This window comes from Tursiops truncatus, chromosome 13 (genome assembly GCF_011762595.2).
Source record: "Tursiops truncatus isolate mTurTru1 chromosome 13, mTurTru1.mat.Y, whole genome shotgun sequence".
Classification (NCBI taxonomy): Eukaryota; Metazoa; Chordata; class Mammalia; order Artiodactyla; family Delphinidae; genus Tursiops; species Tursiops truncatus.
In genome coordinates this window covers 69,415,372-69,437,336 of record NC_047046.1, presented here as the reverse complement: position 1 = coordinate 69,437,336, position 21,965 = coordinate 69,415,372, and the positions used below count along the sequence as shown (strand labels likewise).

The 21,965-nt window shown below is 38.2% G+C and overlaps 1 protein-coding gene across 7 annotated transcripts in view; it reads left to right on the top strand.

Moving 5' to 3' along the window:
• The first annotated feature begins 633 nt into the window (after positions 1–633).
• The window catches only part of CCDC68 (coiled-coil domain containing 68), a 46,831-nt gene continuing 25,499 nt past the window's right edge, over positions 634–21,965 (top strand). The window contains exons 1-7 of one of the 7 annotated variants that reach the window (XM_073790745.1): positions 715–789; positions 6,260–6,339; positions 13,785–13,993; positions 15,127–15,213; positions 16,751–16,891; positions 17,888–18,013; positions 19,561–19,689. In XM_073790745.1, the coding sequence (XP_073646846.1) occupies positions 13,877–13,993; positions 15,127–15,213; positions 16,751–16,891; positions 17,888–18,013; positions 19,561–19,689 (600 nt within the window). In that variant the 5' untranslated portion in view covers positions 715–789; positions 6,260–6,339; positions 13,785–13,876. Of the gene's footprint in view, positions 840–6,259; positions 6,340–13,784; positions 13,994–15,126; positions 15,214–16,750; positions 16,892–17,887; positions 18,014–19,560; positions 19,690–21,965 lie in introns of all 7 variants that reach the window. The other 6 variants (XM_073790746.1, XM_073790748.1, XM_019937087.2 and 3 more) reach the window with 6 other exon arrangements.

Below are 21,965 nucleotides of genomic sequence, written 5' to 3'. Positions count from 1 at the left end.
AGGACATTTTACCTGTGTGGTCTTCCTCCCCCAAACCCATAACCACAGCCTAATCATGAGGAAAACATCAGAAAAAACCAAATGATAGATATCCACAAAATAGCTTAGCAGAATTTTTCAAAACACTCAAAGTTAAGAAAAACAAGGGAAGACCAAGAAACTGTCACAGACAAGAGGAGATTAAAGAGACATAACACTAAATGGAGCGTTGGGTCCTGAACGTGATCCTGGAACAGAAAGATCTTAGAGGAAAACTAGTGAAATCTACGCGAAGTCTAGTTTAGGCAATAGTAACGGATCAGTGTTCATTTCTTATTTTTGACAACTGTACCATGGTGATGTAAGATGTGAATATTAGGGGACACCGGCAGAGCGGGTTTAAGCAACTCTGTACTATCTCTGCAAGTTTTTGGAAATCTAAAATTACTCCAAAATAAAAAGGCTTATTATCAACAACAAAAGCAAACATTTATGAACCTGGAGTGCAAACAGAACCTTTTTGAAAAAGCAGCAGCAACTATTCCCCTTTACATAACTCAGTTACTGAGGGGTGTGCAGTGCTGGGAACTCGGGTGTTGGGATGCAGAGAAGGCAGCCCGGGGCCGGGCGTGCGCGTCCGGGCGCCGCGGGGGCCCAGGCTCCTCTCCGGAGCCGCTGGGGCGCCGGACTCTGCCCTGGGCGCGCCCTGCGGGGCGGAGCCACCAAGCCCGGCCTGGCCGACCCGGCCCGAGGTCCAAGCAGAGCGGAAGAGCAGCGCCTGGACCCTGCGCTCGCTGAGCGCCCTCCAAGGTAGGCGAGCCCCTGCGATCTGCGGGCAGGTCAACCCTCCCGCCCCCCAGGTGAGTGGGTGTCCAGGTGCCCTTGGAGCTGCCCGCCCCCCCCAGCGCCGCCCAGTGTACCAAGGGCATTTTCCTGAAAACGGATCCTTGGTAAGGAGCATATTCTCCCTGTAAACCTCTTTTCTGGGCTCGGATTCCCTGGGCGAGAAGTTTGTGCTCCTCCAGGAACAGAGTTGCCTTCCCCGAGAAAGCTTACCCCCTCCATAGCCCTGTGCACACCTGATTATTTATTTAGATTGGTGTTACGCAGTCCCTTGGTCAGGGGTCCCCGCGATTCACAGGCGGTGGAGAAAGCCCTCTGGAGAACTTGCTGTCACCTGTGAACCCCTGCGTGGCAACTTTGACGGCTTACTGTGCCCGAAATTTTTAAGAGCATAAACAAATGAACGAGTGAAGGTGGTTGTCTTACCCTTCATTCATTCGTGCTGGCTTCTGTAGCTGTAGGTGTAGCGAAAAGAGAACAGCCTATTGGCTGACAGTTTTCTACTGTCATGGGATTTTAGAGCTGAAAGTTACTCAGCCCCAGGCAATTTTGCAAAGGGGCAGTGTCATCTTACGGAAAGAACAGTACAGGACAGTGCAAAACTGGATGATGACATGGCTGTAACTTTTCAACCTTCTTCGAAAGGGAAAATAAATTTATATATACATATATATATACACACATATATATACATATATATGTGTGTGTGTGTGTGTGTATATATATATATATATATATGAGCAGAAGAAGCCGTTAGCTCCAAATGTAGCTGAAGCTGTGTCTGTTTACCATTTTCACTATAGTTGTTTGATTTAAGAATCAAAACCTTTTTTACTTCTTGGTATATATAGACTAGATGAAGTGTCCAAAAGGGAATTACTTCTCATTTGCAATTGGGAAAAGATAATGTCTTTTTAACCTAATGCTATTGAATATTCAGTTCTGCGGAAGTCTGGCTTTTCAGAAATATGATCTGAGCTGGAGTTTCAGGTACCCTAGCACACACAATCGGTGCTGTTGTTTCTTCCTGCTGGGCTCTCCCCCCTCGCTCTCGCCCTACACTGATAATTTGAGAGTGAAGGGCCCTGACACAGGAATGTGCACCTAAGCAGAGGCTTCTCAACCACTTACAGAAAGAATGAAAATGGCTTACACTTCCTGTGACCTAGGCAAACTTCCCAAGGTTTTTACCTTTGTGATTTGCTAACTAAATGTAGTAACTAAACCTGCACTAACTAAAAAGAGATTTTTGAAATAAAGACAGACACTATTTCAGTTGTATTATTCACCTTTCTGATTCTGAGAATTAATGACAGACATGTTATTTGTTAGCGTATTGATTTATAATGTGCTGGACAGTGGGCTTGAGTTGTAATCCCCAAATCTGGACAAAGCCGGAAGATCTAAGCTAGATTTGGCCAAAACTGAAAAGTGAGGTGTACATTTATTTGTTTAGAATAATGGCTGTAAAAGGGAACAACTGAAGGTTTCTGAAGGGAATGTCATTTAAAGTAGTGGCTTTGACTCGGCGAGGCATTTACATCAAAATTAAAAGACCATTTATCCATAGAAAAGCATTTCAAAATGGCAACACGTTACTATCAATTTAATAGCATGTTTAAGTAAATTTACATTTCACTAAGTGTGAAAACAGCCACCCACTGAATTTGAAAACCAAAAGCACGGGTGTGTGTGTGTACTCGGTTTTAGAAAATATTTGGTACATCTGTGGATTTTCGGGCCTAGTCATATATTCACTGAACGAATATTTATTGTGTAGGGCACTACGTTCTTTCTAGGAGACACAGGGGGATACAGCTTTGTGTAAATAAGACACATTCCTGTCCTCGTGGAATTTACACAACTTTGGACTCCTCCGGGACACCCCGAGGCCATAGATTAGGAATCACAGCAATCACCATCCATTACTTTTTGACAGTGACCGAAACTAGAAACTAGATTAGTTTCAAATCACAGACTCTTTTACACTGATTGAAATAGATTAAAAAATTGTAAAGGAACTTATATGTTATTCAAGTCAGTTTTCTCTTCTGCTTAGGTTGGGAAAGAATTTAGGGATCCTGTGTTCTGGGTTTAATATTATGAAATATTGAGATCTTAAACCTGAAATAGCTAAATATCAATTTCATGCAAATTCAATGAAAACTAAACTTGTAGTAGCAGATGCAATCATTTAGGGGGTGAAAAATTCAAATCGAGAAAATCCTATCCATCAAGTTATTTTTTTCCTGTAAATTAGAAAAACATGACTATAATTATTTTTTAACCTCAGAGGAAAAGAGTGACTTTATGTAAGGCATGCTTACTTTTTTTTTTTTTTCATTTTGCTATTTTTAAAAACAGCTCTATTGGAGGTATAATTTACATACCATAAAATACATCCAGGTGTCCAATTCAGTGATTTTTAGTAAATTTACGGAATTGTACAACCATTATCACAATCCAATTTTAGAATATTTTCATCATCCCCATCCTTCCCAAATCTCAAGGACCTGTTTTCAGTCACTCACCATTCTCACCCCCAGCCCCAGGCAAGCACTCATCTACTTTCTGTTTCTTTAGATTTGACTTTTCTGGACACTTCATACAATGAAATCATACAATATACGGTGTTTAACAGCTGACTTCTTTCACCTAGAATAATGTTTCCAAGGTGCATTCAGGTTGTGGCATGTGTCACTAGTGGTTCCTTTTTATTGCTAACTAATGTTCATCCCATTGGATGGCTATGCCACATTTTGCTTACCAGGTGATGGGCATTTCTGCAATCACATTGAAGGGGTAAGACAGATATTTTGGTCCAGCTTCCATGGTAGCATAATTTGAAAATAACTGATAGGAGCCAAACTTGTATTTCTATTTATGAAAAATATATTCCTGATATGGATTGCTGATATTTACCAAATGTCATAACTGTGATCTTTCTGTGATACTCCATGAAAGTAGTAAATCGTAAATCCTGTGCCAGTGGCAGGAAGCATCGGTCATTTCATATTCTAGGTTGGACTTAGAAGACGTTTAACTCTTTTTTTTTTTTTAAATGTGAGAATTTATTTTGCCTTTATTTTATTTTATTTTTTTATTTTTTATTTTTTTTGCGGTACGCGGGCCTCTCACTGTTGTGGCCTCTCCCGTTGCGGAGCACAGGCTCCGGATGCGCAGGCTCAGCGGCCATGGCTCACGGACCCAGCCGCTCCGCGGCATGTGGGATCTTCCCAGACCGGGGCACGAGCTCGTGTCCCCTGCATCTGCAGGCGGACTTTCAACCACTGCGCCACCAGGGAAGCCCTTGCCTTTATTTTTGATAGATAATTTTGTTGGATATAAAATTCTTAGTTGACATTTTTTTCCCTTCAGCACATGTAATGTCACTATCTCCTGACCTCATTGTTTCTTTGAGAGGTCTGCCTTCAATTTTATTTTATTTTTTTTTTAATTTTTAATTTTTTTTATTGGAGTATAGTTGCTTTACAATATTGTGTTACTTTCTACTGTACAGCAAAGTGAATCAGCTATACATATACATGTATCCCCTCTTTTTTGGGTTTCGTTCTCATTTAGGTCATCACAGAGCATTGAGTAGAGTTCCCTGTGCTATACAGTAGGTTCTCATTAGTTATCTATTTTATACATAGTATCAATAGTGTATATATGTCAATCCCAATCTCCCAGGATGCCCTGTAAGTAAATGTCTACAATAAGTTGTGAACATAAAGATAATTACTTAATATTCTCTGAATGTGTATTATGGTCAGATACGCCATAAGCACTTTTGATGCTGTATCCCATTTAGTTGTCATATAACTCTATGAGGAAGTTAACATTTTCATTTGGATTTTTCAGTTGAGGAAACTAAAGCCTAAGGGAGTTTAAAAACTTTTCCAAGGAGGAGTTTGGGATTAACAGATACACACTACTATATATAAAATAGATAATCAACAAGGACCTACTGTACAGCACAAGGAATGCTACTCAATACTCTGTCAGAACCTGTATGGGAAAAGAATCTGAAAAAGGATAGATCTATATGCATAACTGAATCACTTTGCTGTACATCTGAAACTAACACAACATTGGAAATCAACTATACTCCAATATAAAATAAACATTAAATATAAAAAAAGATGAAAAAAAAGAACAGACATATACCAAAATAGATTAGAAGAGAATCCAGAAATTTACCCAAAAAAACAGTTGATTTTTGATAAAGAAAAAATTTAATTCAATATGTAAAAATTAATAATTTCAATAAATGGTGATAAAGGAATTGAAAAAAAAAACTTTTCCAAGGCTGCTCAGCTAGTGGGGAAGTAAAATAGTCTTGTGGGCAGTACCGAGTCCGAAGCCCTCATCTTTAAGCCATGGAGTCACACTGCCTCTGTTTGTGGAATAAATCTATTGCGACAACATCTGCTTAGGCTCCTGAAGGACGCACCTGGGGGCTCATGGCAGGAGTCACTTGACTGTTACTTAGTCACTTACTTTGGAAAACCCCCGTTACTAAATGAGCTTGGACCCAAGAAACTAGGCTTGGAAGTCCATGCAGAATGCAGCAGGAGACAAAGTGGAAATTTGGAAAGAGCCCAAGCCCTGTGGGTTGGGGTCCATGACCATCATTAACGAGCTGTCTTTGCTTGACCTTGGGGAGCTCATTCTCTCATCTGTAAAATGGGGACAATAACACTTAACCGCCTCAGGTGTTCATGAGGATTATTAAAGGCAGCATACCCCAGCCTGCATGAGGTGGGCTGTCATCGGATCCCGGTCCCCTCGCTCTTCCCCAAATGGGAAGGGATTCATGTGATTTGCACCACTCTGCAGTTGAGCTGCTATACTGGTCATTGGGCGAAACCTTCAGCTGTTTTTCAAAGTTTCAAATTATACCAGTGAACTATGAAGATAGATTTTCTCATTACAAAGACACTTGGATTTGGGGGGTCAGTCTATCTGGGTTCAGGTGATAAGATTAACTTATGATCTTGAAAAACATGTCACTTTTCTGTGACTTGGTTGCCTTATACCTATGTCTATATTATACATATAGACAGATATAGATATATAGGTAATAATTATAGCACAGTGTGTTGGGATGATTAATTCTGACAATATATGGAAAATAATTTTTGGTAAATGGCACAGTGCTTTGTCAATAGTATATATTTTACATTGTGTTTGTACTAGGATTTCAATCCTTTTTTCCCCCCAAACTAAATAGCTTTCATTTCATATCTAAGAGCTTGCTATAGCACTGGCTATGATATAAATATATTTGTATATACAAATGAGTAGCATTTAGAAATGAATAAAAATTAATTCTACTTTAAAAATCTTAGATTATTTCTTGCAAACAGCATTGCAGTTACTTGGGCTCCGTGTTAACATGCATGTCTTTTGATATACTGTACATCATTTTCAGGTAAACTGCACAGTCACCTGAGATTTAGCCAGCTGACACTGGATGTCACCATTGTGCCGTGTAATGTCGCTGCAGAACAGGTGTGCTATTCAGCATTCAGTACATGACCAGTCTATTCAAGTGTCTGGAGATATATTAGCTTTTCTCCTCCATCACATAACCTAATTACCCTTGTAGCACTTTTATTGTAAATTACTCTTTCAGTTTCTAATATCAAAGCTCTCTATCATAGTGGCCAAGAATGATGAGACAATTGTCAATATTGTTAGCTCAGAACTGAGGAGGTGAAAACTCAGAAACTGTGCGAAAACAGGGCTCTCGGTCACTAAGCAGAGTCACTGACTCTGGCTAACCTAAGTAGGAAAGGAATTTACTGGAAGTAAATTCATCTTCCAGAATCGATGGGAAAACTAGGTATGGAAATGGGAGAATCCAGTCCCAGTACCTCAGCAAAGATCAGCCTGTAACAAGAGGGGGATAGACTTCTTCTGGCATTGCCACTGGTCACTAGATACCACGCTGGTGTCCCTGCTGCTGGACACAACGCACTCTCTGTGCCAGACTCCTTCCTGCCCAGAATAATGATGGGATTTTCACTGCCTCCAGCTTATCAAGCCCAAGGGACAATCCTTTGCTGGCCTTTCCAGGAGGGAGCGCTCAGTTGGCTGAGTCTAGGAGTTGTTCCTGTGCTCCAGCCCCAGGGAGTGAAGGAGAAGTAAGGGATCTTTCCTGAAAAGACTCCTGCAGATGGTGACCCTACATACCTGGGAGGGAGATTCAAGCCAGGCGTCCACCACGGTGCTTTTCAATCAGTACCCACAGAAGTGAGTTGAGAATGCTGCCCTGTGGTCAGCTGCCCTGTGGTCAGCTGCCCTTCGCTACTCCTTCCATGGACCTGGACTCAGTTGCATGTGCCCTGTGGCACCTGACAGCATCCCAGACTTTGCTGTCCCTGTCTTTCCTTCAACCCTGAGGGAGCCTTACCAGCCAGGGCTAGACCTATTTTAAGTGGCCAAGGAGAAAACTCCTTAGGTAAATTGAAAGTCTTAACAAGTTCGGTCTATTAAAAGAAAAATTCCTGCCCATTAAAAGAAAAAAAAAAAAAAGGTAGGCCACACTGCCTACCTTGTTCTTAGAATATGACTTCAAGCAAGTTCCAGCCTCAGCTCTTGCTCTGCCCTTTGCCTGGAATCCTCTTCTCCCAGATGGCCACACGGCTTCACCTCCTTCATTCACGTCTTTTGCTTAAATGCCACCTCTTCAGATCGACCTTCTCTCAGCACCCATCCAAAACAGCGCCGCTTTTTATTCTGTTACCCTGCCTCCGCTTTTCTTCATGACACCACCTCTGATTATGTTCCCTATATATTTATTGTTTTGTTTCATGTCTGTTTCCCCCCTGTACTGAAAGTCCCGTGAAAGTGGGGTCTCTGACTCATTTCTATAGCCACAGCTCCTAACACAGCTGTATTCAATAAATGTTTAATACATGAATGAATGAATCAAGGGTTAAGTAAAGGAAGGGAACTCCTTTGTTAAAATCTCTAGACTATAAGTACCACAAACTGAATGGCTTAAACGTAGTACTTTCTTGTCTCAAAGTTCAGGAGGCTGAAAGTTCAAGATCAAGGTGTCGGTAGGGTTGGTTCCTTCTGAAAACTGTAAGGAAGAATTTGTTCCAGGCTCTCCTTCACCTTCTGGTGGTTTCCTGGAAATTTCTGGCATTCCTTGGTGTGTAGAATCATCACCTTGATCTCTGCCTTCAACTTTACATGGAGTTTTCCTTGTGTGCAAATTTTCCCTATTTATAAAGACATCAGTCATATTGGATAAGGGTCCCCCATACTCCAGTGTAACCTCATCTTAACTAATTACGTCTGCAACAACCCTGTTTCTATATAAGGTCACATTCTGAGGTACTGGGGGTTAGGGCTTCAACATGTGAATGGAAGGGGGGACAAAATTCAACCCACAACAGGTGCCTTCTTTGTGTTTATTGTATAATGGTTGAGCCATGCTTAGGTCATTAATCAGAAAAGTAGGTTTGGTTACATAATCCTGGGTGCCCAGTGCTGTGCTGGTTTACCACATGGATAATAATTCACAATAATGTGTATGAATTGCTTTGTAAATGGTAAACTATTCATTGGATGTTAGTATAATCAGCTGGGGATGTTGACAAATTATTGACGCATTATCAAGAAAGAATCAATACTATGGATTTGCTAGTCTTAAAATACCCCCAAATGGATTTTCCTTTACAGCCCAGCTCGCTCTGCAGACTGTTTAAAGTATTACCGGACTTTTTTCTACCAGTCAGACTGCTTGTCAGCAGTAATTGTGGATAATGGCTTTATGTTTTATTTACTTATTTGACAAACATGTACTAATCATTTATTATGTGCTAAGCACTATTATAAGTGCTTGACAAATGTTAACTCACAACCACATGTTTATTATTTATATTATTATTATTAATAATAATATTATCTGAATTTTACCGATAAAGAAACTGAGGCACAGAGAAGTTAAGGAATTGCTTAAGGTCACACAGCTACTGATTGGCAGAGTCAGGCCATGAAACCAGGCAGTCTGCCTCCAGACCTTTTAGCTGTAGAACATTCTTTGTTCACAGAAACTCTCGTGGAAAAATTCAGTGTGTGACAGAACAAAGCAGAGCTGCTTTGGTTCAAGTCCAGACGGCAAAGCCCTGTCTGGGCAGTGCCTCCCCTTCCCTGGGGAGCCCTGTTTGAAAAGGCCTGATCTAGGAAATAATACCTCTTGGCTTGATGCCACTTGTAAGCTGTCTTCAATCCACTCTAGCATAAAACAAATAAAATTCTTTTCTCACTTTAATTAACTGATTGTGTTTTATTTTGAAAATTTTATCTGCTTAAACTACTTCTGGCAGAAATAAATGTTAAGATAGATTTTCCCCCGGACGGTAACGCCATATGGCAATTTGGACTTTCCTGGCTTAAGTTCCCCTTTGGTTTCTTTATACAAATGAAGGACTGTGATCGTGAAAGTTTCCTGAACCAAAAGAGAAATGGGATTTGATTTCCTATAAATAGAGTTGCATATAAACTTTGCAACCAGATAGGCATGATCTACCCTCTCTGTTACAGACTGCTTATTTTCTGTGGTTATTCATAATATGAAATAATCGGAGCAAGAATTTTAAGAGTTACTGTCCATTGAGTGCCTTCTGCAACCAGGGATTTAAAAAACTCTTCATTTTTTACAACTCTAGGTGTTATCACCCCTATTTTACAGATATGTAAGTCGGGGCTCAGGTTTTATGTAACTTGTTTAAGTTGGCCCAACCAGTGAGGGGAGGAGGGAGGATGTTTTGAGAAATATCATTGGTTAAGGAGCAGAATTTTTTTTTTAATTGAAGTATTGTTAATTTACAATGTTGTGTTAGTTTCAAGTGTACAGAAAAGTGATTCAGTAATACATATAGATATAGATATTCTGTTTCAGATTCTTTTCTGAAAAGAAAAGGTTATTGCAAGATATTGAGTGTAGTTCCTTGCAAGATATAGGTTATTGCAAGATGTTGAGTGTAGTTCCCCCCTGGGCTATACAGTAGGTCCTTGTTGTTTATCTATTTTATATACAGTAGTGTGTATATGTTAATCCCAAACTCCTAATTTATCTCCCCCTACTCTTACCACTATCCCCTAACCATAAGTTTGTTTTCTATGTCTGTGAGTCTATTTCTGTTCCATAAATAGGTTCATTTGTGGAGCAGAATTTTTTGATATTAAGAATAAAAGTCACATAAGAGAATATATTTTAGGATGTATAATGTGAGGCCTGATGCAATTTTCAAATTATGAAAGACTGAGAATGCAGTGGGATCCATTCTAAAGAGTGATTATTTCCTGTGATGAAATGCCCCTTATCATTCGGTAATGTACACAATTATATAACACACTAAAAAGAAAAGAGACGGTGAATCAAACAAATGCGACTATAGATCAAGGGCGATTGGATTGACGAACAAGAAAACAACGCAGACCAAGTCAATTGCTTTGCTTGCCTCTATTTTCCCCCTGCTTTTGCTCCCACCTGCTGCCATACTCTACCTCAGGGGAGGGCAAACTTTTTCTGTAAAGGACCTGTTAGATAGAAAATATTTTAGACATTGTTTGCCATGTATTTTCTGTGTTGAATCTACTCAACTGAGCCGTTACAGTGCAAAAGCAGCATAAACAATACGTAAGTGCACGGCCATGGTTATTTTAGAGTAAAACTTCATCTGTGAACACTAAATTTGAACTTCATATAATTTTCATGTGTCCTGAAATGTTATTCTTCTTTTGATTTTTTTTTTTTTTTTGAACCATTAAAAGATGTAAGAACCATTCATAAGCTGTCCTAACAGGCTGGAAGCCAGACTGGGCTCCCCGCCGTGGTTTGATGACCACCACTCCAGCCTGACCACCCCTCTCTCATTTCCAAACACATCATTTCTTGTCTCTGTGGGCATTTCTTTTACTTCCAGCATTTAAATGTTGTTTTGGACTAAGAACTTAATCCCGGAAGAGACTTCAGAGGAACAAGTAACAGAAGTAGTTCCGCTCACATCCTGCAAAAAACAGACATGCAGAGCTGCTACGGCCAAATCAAGTTCCCCTGAAACAAATAGAAGCCACGGTGGCTGTCTAAGAGGATTTAACATAAAATGGAAAATTCTTGGCATACTCTGTCAATTTCATTGAAGATTAAAGGATAAATGCAGGACTTTGAGTCATCCCCAGAAGCTATTTAGTTTCAAAGTGATGCTAGCAAATATGAAAATTCTTTGTGTGTTTTAACAGCATAGGTCATTGCTAAATTTTAATTTTTTTCCCACTAGGGAATCTGACCTTAATGTGATAGAAACACTTTTGATCTTGGTGTCCAAAAGACAAAGGTTTGAGTTTCAGCTCTGTTAGTTTTACTGTGATCTTGGGTAAATGAATAGCACCTACTAGATTCTTGGCTTCCTTATCAGTAAAATGAGATTAATAATCCTACCTTACAGGACTTTTATTTTATCTTATTTTTTTAGTCCTTTACTATTTATTATGAAAATTTCAAAGAGAAACAAAATAGTAGAGCACTGTAGGGATCCCATGTGCCCTCACCCAGCTTCTACAATTCCGTGCATTTTATCAAACTTCTTTCATTTTTACCTCACCCCATTTTTTCCTCTCTTTAAATACTAGAGTAAAATACTCTCTTTAACATTTCAAATGTAATATTATCTCACCTGCAAATATTTCAGTATGTATAACCAACAGAGAAGATCTTTCTAAGGAATATCAATTCCACTATCACACCTAAAATTACAATAATTACAAGTAATGCTTTGCAAAATTGCAATAATTCTTTAACATCATCTATTATCCAGTCAGTGGTAAAATTCCCCTACTTGTTTCAAAAATGTCTTTATATAGCTGGTTTATTTGAATCAGGAGCCAAAGAAAATTCATATATTGCATTTGGTCATATGTTTCTTAAGTCTCATAATTTCTGGCAACTTCTCTTCTCTTCTCCCCATCTTTCTTCCTATAATTAATTTGTGGAAAGAATAATTATTTGCCCTGTAAAATTTTACATAATCTGGATTTGGCTGTTTGCAACCTTCACCTTTGTAGAGTCATTGAACAGTTTCCTCTTTCTCAGATGTTTACCGTCAGTAGATAGAGGGGCTGCATACTTCATAGGTGATGCTTTCTACTTGTGCTTGTACCACATCTAGAGAGCATAGCGTCTGGTTGTCTCTTTTTTAGTTTTCTGTTAAGGTTGATTAGTGGGGTCCCTCGAGTTGATGCATTCTTCATCAAGCTCTCACCTGATGTTTTTAGAGCTGGTTGATGACTGTGGCTTAGATCCATTACTTCACAAAGGGTTGCAAAATGTAGGTTTTCTAATTCTTTCAGTCCTTTTGGGTTTATTAGCAGAAATTCTGTAGCAAAATTTTCCTAATCAACTGTTTGGTTACCAAGAAATACATGGTAAATTCATATCATAAAGGCAAGACCAATGCTTGTTGGTGTCCCCCTCACCCCTTTTTCTGGGCTAATTTTTAGTATAATTGTGGCCCGTCTCCATTGAGTTTGAGGATTGTTGTTGTTGGTGGCGGTTTTTCTCTTGTCAACATAATTTCAGGAATTAAAAAAGTTTTGATATGTTTTAATCCATCACAGTCATTCCTCTTCAGGTTGGTTTTTGTGTCTTATTCAAGTAGTATTTGGTTACTATTTTGCTTTCTGGTATGACAAGATATCTCAGGCTCACCTTATATACTTCTTGCTCCAGATCTAAATCACTCAAGAAGCCCTGGTTGCATTTTAGTAGAAAATAGTGTACTGAGACCATAGTCTGGGCACTGGGAGTGTTAATTGCTTCTGTTTCTAAATTTTCAGTGGATAGACTTGGAATATACATTTTTAAAGGAAAATAAATCATTATTTTCTACTCATGGTTCCAGTTTGGATTGTAAGGTTTTTACGTAACATTTTTGGTTCTGATTTGGATTTCTTCTTCTCTTATGCTAAAAATCTTGGTTCTTAAGACATTAAGACCATGACTTCTTGACTTTATTCTACATCATGCATTTATGTGAGTGAGTCACGTGAATGTTTGCACACACATATAATAGTTTCAAAATAGCAATACCAATATTTCCACTACAGTATTATTAGTGAATACGGTTTAAGATTGTTTGGGGATTCTTTTTGTTCTTAGGACATATCACATCTGGGAAAAATAGTCCCTGGTGCATGTTTTAAAGTCACTTCAAGTAATTCATGAGGATATGCCACCAAGTTTGTATGCAGATATATTCATTTGTTTTATTAGTTTTTTATTTTTGAGGATTTTATTTTTTCTTTTTAACTTAGTTTTATTTTATAATTAGGTAAAATAATTACATTTTTCAGTGTCAAAACTGTAAATTACAGATTTTCCCCTTCTATCCTACTCTCTCTTCTTAGAGAAATTATATGTATCCTTTTCTGCACCATGCTTTTTCACTGAATAAATATATCCTAGAGAAAACTCTATAGACGTAGGTAGTTCATTCAGTCAGTCCTCTTTTTGTGGGCATTTGGGCTTTTCCAAATCTTTTACTATTACAAATAGTTCTTGAGTAAATGGCCTTTACAGGCTACTGAGAGTTAAATGAAATGCAGTACATTAGAGGTCTCTGTAAAGTATAAAGTGATATACATACATGTATATAAGTTTTATATATATATATATGATTTTGTTATATTATTAGCCCCACAGACATTTATTAAGCACTTATGAATATGAATAAGGCATAGTCTCTACTCTTGAGGTTTTATAGTCTAATTGATACTGAATGAAAAGAAAATTTTCCCATTTTTCATTCTCAGTTTAATTTTTAAGTTTCTAATCAATGACTGTTTCAACTGGTGTCGTTTTAATATTAAGTTAATTCCTGAATTTTGGATATATACAGATTTCCATAATTTATAATATTTTTTACTATATTTGATTACAGTGCTAATACAGAACTCCTTTCAGTTTACAAACCACATAATTATAACGTCAAGGAGGTTAGTTTTGTCCAACTGATTTGGGCTGGGCTTCACAATGACAGCAGTAACAGTGACCACGACAGTTCCCCTGAAGGGGAAGATAGAAGATAATTCTGCCTCGTATGAGTCCACATCAGCTCACATTATTGAAGAAACCGAATATGTGAAAAAGGTATGTGGGCACTGGAAATCATGTTACCATGGTATGATTTTTTACAATAAAGTCTGATATGAATTAGTGGGCTTTGTTTCTCCCTCTCTAGAACATGTGAGGAAGAACAAACCTAGCTTGGCAAAGGACAACCTTGATAGCTGAAATTTAAACACATGCGTTGTCATTTCTCTTGAGGGTATGAACCTCTGTTCCTACACTTGGACTAAAACTGAATAAAGGGCCAGGAGGGTTCAGAACACCTATCAGCACTTAATTTGTCCCACACTATTCACCACTGCGTCCTACTGTTTTACATCATTTCTCAGTTCTTTCATAAGTATTGATACTTTGTTGCCAAGTAGATATTTATGATGCCTGCTGAGCTTCTGTCTCTCCTTACCTTGTTCCTTCTCAAGCAGTTCAGAGCCACTATCGCCAATGACTTGTACATGTTGGCATGTTACTTCATTAAAAATGTGAAATCTTATGAGAATCCAATGATAATGTCTGACAAAGGTATATATTCTCATGAACTACTTTTTAGAACAGATGGAAAAATTTGGACATAGCTAGTTTGTGACTTAGAGCGATTAATTTATCTTTGAGTGTCTTGCAATTCCATAGGTCACCAAGACACGGGGCTTGTATTTCATGCATAAATTTGTATGATCTCCTCTGAGTAATTATTCTCTAGTAATTATTAAATAGTAGTTATTCTCTAGTAATTACTAGAGAGTAATTATTTTGCAGTAATTATTGGATAGTAATTATTTTATAGTGATTACCAAATAGTAATTGTTTTATAGTAATTACCAAATAGCAAATTAGTACTAAATTACCATATAGAAAAAAACAGAACTAACTAGTATTAAATACTAATTACTAAATTGTAATTATTTTGTGGTATAATATTCATTTGCGTTATATTTTAGGTTTGCCTAAGAAACAGTTGTAAAGACCAAATGCTCATTTTCTGCAATCTAAACAATATTAGCCTAAATGCAAGTTAGGTCAATGGCAGTCATTTAAATCTGAGATTGACACAGATGTAATACTTCCTAGATAAATTTGGCACCCTGTAACTGGTATAGAAAAAAAAGAAGTATTTGGTGTTAAATGCCTTTGAAAAAAATATTTTTCTTTTCTTTTAGATTCGAACTACTCTGGAAAAGATCCGAAATCAAATATTTAAAGATGAAGTAAGACATAATAATACAAATCACAAACAAGATGCAAGGGTAATGAATTCATCAAAATGTACCACTTTTATTCCTTCAGTAAATGAACGTAAAGCCATATAGACTTCCTTTAAATAACTTTCTGATATTATTAAATTATTCTTTGAATGATGAGTATTAAGTATTTTGTTGGTATCTAAAGATGTTAATGGGCATATGTATATTTAACTACAGATGTCATTAGTAGGATCAGATTGGAATGGCCAGGTCTTACTTGAATATTTTAAACTTGGCTTACTTATCTAAATTGTATGGGAAGATATTGGCTCAGCCGGGATACATACAGGTTCACCTGGGCCACACCAATGGACATCTAGTTGAAGCCATTACACTGCGTGATCAGTCAATAAGCTTAAATGCACCCCCTCCCCTGTGACCAGCCTTTTATTCTTAAGGTCAAATGATGTGCACTTAGCCTTGTCTGGATTCTGCCAGCTTAGACCTCACCTGAGCCACATGCACCTCATCAATGTCAGTGTTATCCACTCTGCAGGATGGCCACAGAGAACACTAGAACACTAGAACACTAGTAAGATGTATAAACAGAGTCTTCTTTATCATCCTCAGCTCCTAAACTGACACAACTCACTCCAATTATTTTCTTAAGTGCTCTGAAACTGAAAAAAAGATTAAAGTTTGTGAATGATAGGAAAGATCAAACATTCAGTTCTGACTATGTTGAGTTGCCTATCAGAGTGGAGGTTTCTGATGGAAGTTGGATATCTGATTCTAGAGTTGAGGGTAGAAGTCTGGTATAGAAGGTCCAGGCTATGGAGATTTTGGGAGTAAGGATGGTATTTAAAGTTCTGAAACTGGAGGAGATCACTGAACATATCAGTGTGGATAGAAAGGAGAGAAAAGCTAAGCATCTAGTCCTGAATTTATGATATTTAGATGTTGGGAAGAAGAAGAATCCATCACAGGAGGCTGAGAAGTGAGGCTAGTGAATTAGGGGGATAAACAGGAGAGAATGGAGCTACTGAAGACAAGGAAAACAATGGGTTTTAGAAAGTGAAGAGGGACCGCTGTGTCAAATGGCGTCCGTGGGTTAAGTAAATTGAGGGCTAGTTATCGACCGTTGGCTATAAAAATGGGGAGGTTGTTGGACACCTTAATAGGAATAGCTTCCTGGGAATGCAGATGAATTGTGTTGCCAGTATGTCTGCCTCGGCCATCTCAAACCACAGAAGGTCAGCAGACAAGTTAGATTAAAAAAAACAAACAACTGGCTTTGTGGATATCATTTATCTTCTTAAAAGGTCTTAATAGTATATTTTAAACTGTAGGGAATATAAAAGGCATGAAAGATGTACTTCCACCTTCCTTTTAATATAAGAATCTATTCAAATTTGAGCAAATATAGAGGCCAGCTGCGTTTCATCTGGAACTTCCCATTGATATTTGAGATTCAAAAGATTTATTTGTGTTGATATGAATCTTCCTTGAAATATGTAATACTGAGTGATAATTATTGTTATTAGAGTTAGTAGAGAAAAGGAAAAGTCAGGTGAATGACTTTCTTGTTTGTTCTTTTCAGCACTGTCGGCACGTTCAAAATGGCCTTGACTCTGAAATGGACCCCTCTTGTTGCAGTTTGGATCTGCTCATGGAAAGGATAAAAGGAAAAGACCTACAGCTCTTAGAAATGAACAAAGAGAATGAAGTGTTGAAAATCAAGGTATGAGCAGTAGGAGAAATTTCTGATTTTGTACTTTGTGCCGGTAGGATAGATTTGTGGATCTGTGAAATTAGATAGACATCCGCACACATCCATAAATCCACACATGTGCTCACATACTTAGAGAAGCACTTTTACAGTTGATCAATTAAATCTCACTGTTTTATTCTGAAGGCGATTTTTATTATTAAAATAATTTTACAAAAGTTCAACGGGCATAGTTTCAGTTGTACAAGATGAATAAGTTCTAGAGATTCACTGTACAGTATTGTGCCTATATTTAGTACTGTACTGTACACTTAAAAATCTGTTAATGGGGCAGGTCTCATGTTAAGTGTTTTTACTACAGTAAAATTTAAAAGTCTTTATATATGTAATAATTAGGTATTAAAAATGGCGTATTAGTTAGAGCACTCAGTCAAATGTCTCATTGTTTTATTTAGCTAATCTATCGTTGGGTGCCTTATAGTTTCCTTTTCTGGCTTATTTTATATACAGTCCTACAGTGATTTAGTAGGTAGATCTTTGCAGCCATCCTTGATTATTTCTCTAGGTTAAATCTTTGAAAGATTCGTGACACGTTGTCGATATTGCCCCTAATACTTCAATCTTGTCCTCCTTCTATTTCAGGAAATATGTCTTTTAGTACTGTTGTGGCCAATGATACGAAAACGCTTGCAAATACGTGTATACGCTGATGCGGCACTGGGGAACACTTTGCAGGGGTGTGGTCTATATATGCAGGGCACTGATGTTCATAGAGCTCGCTTTGGCCTGGCCAGTGCAAATCACCTGCATGACAGCCCCAATAAATAGGGGGTCCTCATTTTGTTTTCTTCTTACCAGATAACAGCATCTTTCCTCTTACCCATTGTCTATGAAGGTGCAAATGGTACGGTTACAGCCTCTGTGTTTCTGGTTGCCCATCAAACAGTTCTGTCTTTAACCCTTTTTATTGTAAAAGTCAAAACATGCACAGTGACCTTTTGTTTCTAGCTCGAAGCCTCCAGAGAAGCAGGAGCAGTGGCTCTGAGAAATGTGGCCCAGAGATTATTTGAAAACTATCAAACACAGTCTAAAGAAGTTAGAAAGAAGCATGAGGACAGTAGACACTTACTCCAGGTACCGAGCTAGCAGCTTGCATACTGGTGGACTAAGCTCCAAGCTGTTCAAGTCTCTCTTCTGGGGAGGAGTTAGATGTGAAACAAGCAATGGCCACGTGACTTGGCAAGACCTTGGAAGGGCAGGCTGCCCGTCTTCTGCCCTGATCTCCCCCCACCCCTGTTTAGCCTGGTACCCGGATATTATGCCTCCCTTGCCCAGAGCCCTGCCACCCAGCCTAGAAATCAGGGCTGGCCTCATGACACTGGCCAGTGGCTTCTCTTCTGGTTCTGCCTTTGACTAACTAGGTGACCCAGTTTGAATCACTCTGTCTCTCTGACTTGACTCTAAAATGAAAAAGTTGGGCTACATAAATGGTTTCAAAATTTTTTTGGTCCTGGAATACATTCTTCAGAGTAAACGAACAAAAACATGTATGTGTATGTACATATATATATATCATATAAAATTATATATTTTACATTTAATATATAAATTAAAATATAAAATCATACAAATATATATGTGTGTGTATATGGGTGTCTCTATATCATAGACACACACCTACACTTTGTTTGTTTTTGAATCTGAAATATGTGTCCTAGGGCCAGTAAAACTTTATCTGGAGAATGTATTCTAGGACTGGAAGAGGGAAACATGTGTATGTGTGTGTTTGCCAAAACTCAAAACAGGGAAGCTCATTCAGGCACGGGTAGGGCACCTGGGTCTCTGCCAGCTCAGGCCCTAGAAGGGTCCCCAGGGAAGCACAGTAGGAATCCACTGCATAGGCGACACGCCCTCAAGCTTCAGGTTGGGGTGATGATGGTCACAAATGCCTAGGCACGCAGGGTGCAGGTAAAGTACCTATGTGAAAGAGTGAGCAGGTGTGTGTGGACGGGAGTGCCCATGTCCCAGCAAAGGGAGTGTCTGGGCAGGAATGCCCACCTGGTATATTCAAGGGAAGTCAGACACTTTTTTTCCTAACCGTAAAATCTTGAGTTCTATTAAACACACAAGCAGATGTGGGTGCGCATGTCAGTTACAAGTCAGTTGAAACACTCCCAAGTGTGGCCTATGGGCTGCCCGCTGAAGACTTCTCTCCTATGTCTTTTAGTAGAACTCCTGCTATACGCCTAGGAGATAACCCCCTGACACAGCGGGGATAATTATTCTGCTTTTATGACACTTTCTGGTTAAAAAGAAAACACTTTTTACTTGAACGTATAAGATTTTATTTTTGTTCTAGATAAGTTTTGTTGAGAAAAAGTCAAAAGTTTTGCTTTTCTTAAATTTTTGTCTCTCTTTCTTATACCAGTTCACAGAGTATGCTTTATGGTAGCAAATGTCAACATTCTAGAAATAATATTTATATGTTATTAATTCTCCATTGATTTAGTGTTGCTGTAGTCCATCAGGTTTATTTTGAAGAAAGACTGAATTCAAGGAAGTACTTCTAAACAAGTGTGAATTATTAAATTTTTTTGGCGACTCAGAAAATTTTAGAGGGAGATAATAGCTGTATAGGTTTAATGAAAACGATAGTCTGATAACTGTTTTTCTGACAAAAGGTTAACACACTTGAAAAAGAACAGAAATTGAAGCAACATGTTGAAAATCTGAATCAAATTGCTGAAAAGCTTGAAGAAAGACATAATCAAATCACAGAACTGGAGAACCTTGTACAGAGAATGGAACAGGTAGGCCTCTGGAGAATTAAAGGGATTTCTTCCTGACAGGGTTAGGGTGAGAATTAAAGAAGATAATATGAAAATAAATAACATTAAGTGAAAGTGTTCTTTGCAACTCCTAAGATCTTAGGATGTACTCAATAATGTTCATTTCTTCCCTTACACATTTAATATGATGTATATTGTAGTTACTGATTTACCTCTTTACAAATACTGCACTCGAATCATTTTCTGTCACTTTTTTTTCTCATAAATGTATGGCTTAGAAAGGGGAAACATGTGAGGCTATGAAGGGAAATAATGAAAAAAATCACAAAGTCTACCTACTGCTAGTAATAATATAGCGAATCCCTGTAATTACAGCATTTTTATGTATTGGAGTCAGTGAAGTGTTTATTTTTGGCCACCCAAGTCCCCTTTAGATTTATAAAAACCTATGACTGCCCTAGGACAGGTATAGTTCACGATTAAGAAAAGACATTCTTGGGACTTCCCTGGCAGTCCAGTGGTTAAGACTCCACGTTCCCAGTGCAGCGGGCACGGCGCACGGCTTGGCCAAATTTAGGGAAGAGTAATAATAGAACAAAAGTTATTAAAAGTTTCATGCAGTGTTCCTTTAAGTAGCTGCCCCTCCAAATACACACAAAAGGTTAGCACATAAATTTCGTTTTGCATGCCTTAGAATTTAGATAAACCAAGCAATATTTTTTAATAGTAAAACAAACCAATAGAAAACTGGCATCTTTGAGTTGGAGTAGATAAGAATACAGACTTTAACTTCTAGTAAATATTGCCCAGTACATTTTTATATTTATTACATGAATTCCCTGATTTTCCTCCACTCTGCTCAGTCTTACTGTTTTTTAGGAGTCTCCTTGAATTGAGGCTATTTCAGAAACATCACTTCAAAAGCATCACATTTCAACATTCAGGATATTTGCCTGAGAAACCTTGAGTAATTTTTTACATATTTCCCAAGAATTTAATTTATAACACTGTGAGTTTGGCTGAATTGGTGATCTTAATGAAGGTCCTATGAAGAAATCATGAAAATTAAATAAGCCCAACCTTAACTGAATCTAATAATAATAATATACAGCTACATCTGTGTTGTACGGTGGGTGATGCTGAGTGTTTTACTTTAGCCAAAATCACAGGGCTAGAATGTCCTCAAGTAGCTGGTTTGCCCTCGTGTAACAGTTTATAATTATGATGTTTTGGACAAACTGTAACATTTGGATGAATACTTTACAATGTTAGAATATTTATCCTGTAATAAATAGTTTAGCAAACTAAGACAGCACAAGGAACGTTTGCATTTCGGAAAGGAAGACAATTCTGGAATGCAAATAGGGTTGTTTAATCAAACTACTTGATTAACCAGCTTGACATTTAAATGTAGATTTGCCATCACCTCAAACCCAGTAACACTGGGTCATGTTTACTGGTCAGCTGTCAGTCCCTGAAAGTTAACAAAAAAAATAGTGTAATGTAATTTCTATCTTCTAGAAACCCCAGGAAATCTGTACTGGATGTGAATTCATCTCAGAATTCCGGGGTGTAGTCACTGGGCTATTTATTCAACAAATATTTGAGCTCCTACCGCCTACCAGGCAGAGCTCCAAGCTAGATATCTATTTGTGAATGAACCAGATACAGTCTCTTTGTGGAGATTGCAATGTAATATATCTGGGTTGTGTGAGACTCAAGGAACTGCCCAGATCTCCTTTCATTCATTCTCCCAGGGGTCCTTAGGGAAGCTGACATCCAACTGAAGGTAGGGATGGACCCCAGAATAAGGTTAAGTGGCTTAGAGACTGGCAGACATTTTTGAGAAGTGATGGCCTAGCATTTGTCTTGATATTGACCCATAATGGAGAGCTGTCTCTAGGAGCTCTGTGACATAGTAAGTGGACAGAATGCCCATCGTTCAGCAAGGCCATGCAGGAACCTTCCAGAACATTCTAGTTCAGTGACTTCCTAGAGTGGAGTCTTTTGGAATCTCTGGGAGGTGGAGGTAGGTGGGGATACAGTGGAAGGAAAATGTGCAGGAGTTTTATCTTTATTTTTTAAACATATTTAGTTTAAAGATACATTACATTTGTAAAATGATCACGCAAATAAATAAAACTATAAGAAGCAAAGCTTGGTAACATCTTGGTCTAAGGAGATACTGAGGATAAAAGCTGTGATGAAGGGTTTCTCAGGAGGGAAGTGTGTATCGGAATGAGAGGAGGGGGTACTGAGACCTTTGTATTAATAAGAAAAGGCCATGAGTTCAAAAA